Source organism: Electrophorus electricus, chromosome 4 (genome assembly GCF_013358815.1).
Source record: "Electrophorus electricus isolate fEleEle1 chromosome 4, fEleEle1.pri, whole genome shotgun sequence".
In the NCBI taxonomy this organism is placed as follows: Eukaryota; Metazoa; Chordata; class Actinopteri; order Gymnotiformes; family Gymnotidae; genus Electrophorus; species Electrophorus electricus.
The window spans coordinates 6,299,543-6,302,910 of NC_049538.1; the positions used below are offsets into that span (position 1 = coordinate 6,299,543).

Below are 3,368 nucleotides of genomic sequence, written 5' to 3' on the forward strand. Positions count from 1 at the left end.
GAATTTTGGCACTATGATTCTTCCTACTTGTTGGTTTCTGTAAGGAAAGGCTTTACAACACAGAGATGTGCTGTGCAAAAGACATAGGACACTATCAACCTATTAGCTAAACAAGTCACAGCTCTTACAGTTAGTCACTGCATCTCTTATTCTTATGACATTTTCACTGCAGAATTTAAACAATTAAATCATTGTTCAACTAATATGTGCAAATATTTCAAATATATCATCAGACAATGGGCGATGAAGACTACAGGGCTGTAGCAGTAATCTAAGTATTGTATAATACTAAAGGTAACGGTAGTCTTATAAAGGTACTTTAAAATTTTATATAATTTCTTTTACAACTTTTTCAATTATTTTTACATTTAATTGCACTGCTATTAATTAATTGAGACCATACAATAAAAAACCCTATATGTGACATTTGTTTAGAAAATCACTTAACCCCCCCCCCCCCCCCCCCCCCCCCAAAAAAAAAACAGTGACTGAGACTTTTATTTTGACAAGTATTTGGTAAGGTTTGGAACCCGGTAGCGTTTCGGCAAAGCATTTGTTTTCATGTCTTTTGTGCTAAATGCACGTGAAGTAATCTAACGAGGTAAACAGACTAGATTTGCTTCGGTTCCATAATAAGGTAACGATGCAACCAGTCACTATTTCTACCGTAGTAAATGTCTTAAAGATGTTAACTTTAATGATATTTTGTAAATCAACGGTTATGCTGCATTTATATAAACAAAGTAGCCTAATACAGCTCAATTTATAGGCATTTGTGCTAACCTATACCTACAATAGGCATTAAATATGCATGAAACTGAATAAGCATGAAACAGTCAAGATCAAGAGGCTTATATCATAACAAAAAATGTAAAGCTTCACGCTGAAACAACGAGCATTTTCGGTCTATTTATATGTTTTTCAGGACTAGAGGTAAGAAATGTCTTTGGCTTATTGCCAGAAGTTGTCATTAAAGTATTATGGCCGAGCGCTTTCCAATGTCAAGTCGTGCACGAATATCAAAACTAATCAGAGGCGTTACAACAACCGTAGCACTGATAACTCTCCCAGGAGGGTGGTCATCACTGGAATAGGACTCGTGTCTCCCCTTGGAACCGGAACATCTCTACCCTGGCAGCGTCTGATTGACGGAGAGAGTGGAATAGTAGCACTAGACTCTGAGGAATACAAAGTGACTCCATGTAAGGTTGCTGCGCGGGTTCCCAGAGGTGATGGCAAAGGGGAGTTTAAGGAAGAAGCGTTTGCTTCACGAGGGGAAATCAACAGCATGTCCCCTGCCACCGTCATGGCGCTTGGTGCTGCCCAGCTAGCACTGGAGGACTGTGGGTGGTATCCCAAAAGCCCTGAGGAACAGTGGAACACGGGCGTGGCTGTAGGCATGGGCATGGTGTCCCTGGAGGAAATCGCCCGCACTGCCACAGCTTTCCAGGAGCGGGGCTACAGCAAGGTGAGCCCTTTCTTTGTCCCTCGTATCTTGGTCAACATGGCTGCCGGGCACATCAGCATCAAGCACAAGCTGAAGGGCCCCAACCACGCTGCGTCCACCGCCTGCACCACTGGGGCACACGCCATCGGCGATGCTGCCCGCTTCATCGCCCATGGAGACGCCGTGGCAATGGTCGCCGGTGGCACAGAGGCATGCATCAGCCCTCTGTCCATAGCGGGATTTGCGCGGGCTCGGGCCCTCAGCACCAGCTGGAACCAGCAGCCCAGGCTGGCTTCTCGCCCCTTCCACCCAGAGAGAGAGGGATTCGTGATGGGTGAGGGGGCAGCAGTGGTCGTTCTGGAGAAGTACAGCCATGCCATAGAGAGAGGAGCCCGTGTCTATGCTGAAGTGCTTGGCTATGGTCTCTCAGGGGATGCCAGCCACATCACTGCACCCACTGCAGATGGAGATGGGGCTTTCAGGTGGGGCTCCCAACATATACATATATTCTGAATACATATATTTTATCTCATAGGTGGTTAGATGAGTGGCATATACATAATACCATTCTTGAATATTCATGCATATTCATGCAGTGTGTAGGATTTCAGTATGGTCAGTTTCCAATGGCTCTGCTATACAGATCTCTATAAACAGTTTAGATGTCTGGCTATAAAAATTAATTCTAATATAAAACATGACTACAAAATTTGCCTCAAGAACAAGACAAAAAATGTATGTAAACTAAAAGCATTAATCATTACTTTTTGCTACTCTCTTTTCCTCATACATTTTGAAATGCTAAGTTTCACAGTAGAGATCTTATTAATTCACATTTGGATTTTCAATAGGTGCATGTCAGCTGCTCTCCGCAATGCTGATATATCACCCTCAGATGTGACTTACATAAATGCCCATGCCACCTCTACGCCACTAGGGGATGCTGCAGAGAATGCTGCAATAAAGAGGCTCTTCCAGCAGCACACCCAATCACTTGCTGTTTCCTCCACCAAAGGGGCAACAGGGCATCTTCTCGGAGCTGCAGGTGCTTTGGAGGCAGCCTTCACTGCACTGGCCTGCTACTATGGAACCCTACCCCCAACTTTGAATCTGGACCGGACTGAGCTGGACTTTGACCTAAACTATGTACCCTGTGCTGCCCAGACCTGGAGCACGCAGGGCAGGCGAATTGCCCTCACAAACTCTTTTGGGTTTGGTGGAACGAATGCCTCTCTGTGTCTGGGCAGCATATAAGATGATGATGATGATGATGATGATGGGGGGGGGGTGATTTGGTATTTTTCACTTAAACAGATCAGATGTTTATGATTTAATTAATTCTGTTGAGTGAGTTGGCTTAAATTGCAGCTCAGTGTTCATTGGATAACTAACTGGACTGATATTTCTCATGCTGGTAACATAAGTGTGTAATTGTTATGCCCTTGTTAATCATTGGTTTACTTACTGGAAGTGATGATACTGTTTTACATTGAATGTGCGGGTAATACATATTTGAAAAAGGCCTTGTAACAGAGTACACTGATAGATTTCACATATGGCCATTTATCCTTGTTGACAGTGCAAATCCATAAAAATCAAGATGGGTTATTCCAAATATTCTTCTTGAGCCTACAGTTATGAAAACAGCGGTGACAAAAAGGTGACTGGGGCTTCTGGGGTTTACGGATCGTTTGCGGATCCTTTGCGGATCCTTTAGGTAGCTTTGCAAAGGGTTTTCCATGAAAATTATGGAGCCTTTTGATATCCTCAAATATCAGAAGCTGGTTACAAATTGAGTCTCTTAATTTACATTGTATTGTATTAAGTAGGATTTCTTTCCTGATTGCTGCTATGGCTTTTCCACTCGATGCTCGACCTAAAGCTTTACGTTACTGTGACAACCTGTGTGTCAACAATGAAG

General features: G+C 43.4%; 1 protein-coding gene across 2 annotated transcripts; it reads left to right on the plus strand.

Annotated features, from left to right (window-relative positions):
* Positions 1 to 536: 536 nt before the first annotated feature.
* Positions 537 to 3,062, plus strand: oxsm (3-oxoacyl-ACP synthase, mitochondrial). 2 transcript variants are annotated; one of them, XM_027001316.2, is made up of 3 exons: positions 537 to 637; positions 926 to 1,929; positions 2,299 to 3,062. In XM_027001316.2, the coding sequence occupies exons 2-3, from the start codon at positions 941 to 943 to the stop codon at positions 2,699 to 2,701; spliced, it is 1,392 nt and encodes a 463-aa protein (XP_026857117.2). In that variant the 5' UTR covers positions 537 to 637; positions 926 to 940; the 3' UTR covers positions 2,702 to 3,062. The 2 variants fall into 2 exon arrangements, with proteins under 2 accessions (XP_026857117.2, XP_026857118.2); XM_027001317.2 differs by having other exon boundaries at positions 2,385 to 2,671.
* The last annotated feature ends 306 nt before the right edge of the window (positions 3,063 to 3,368 follow it).

What these genes read in the sequence shown, in the direction of transcription:
- oxsm (XM_027001316.2), top strand. Translation starts at nt 941, where the DNA reads ATGTCTTTGGCTTATTGCCAGAAGTTGTCATTAAAGTATTATGGCCGA. An exon ending in GATGGAGATGGGGCTTTCAG is followed by an intron (nt 1,930 to 2,298) that starts GTGGGGCTCCCA and finishes GATTTTCAATAG; the next exon opens with GTGCATGTCAGCTGCTCTCC.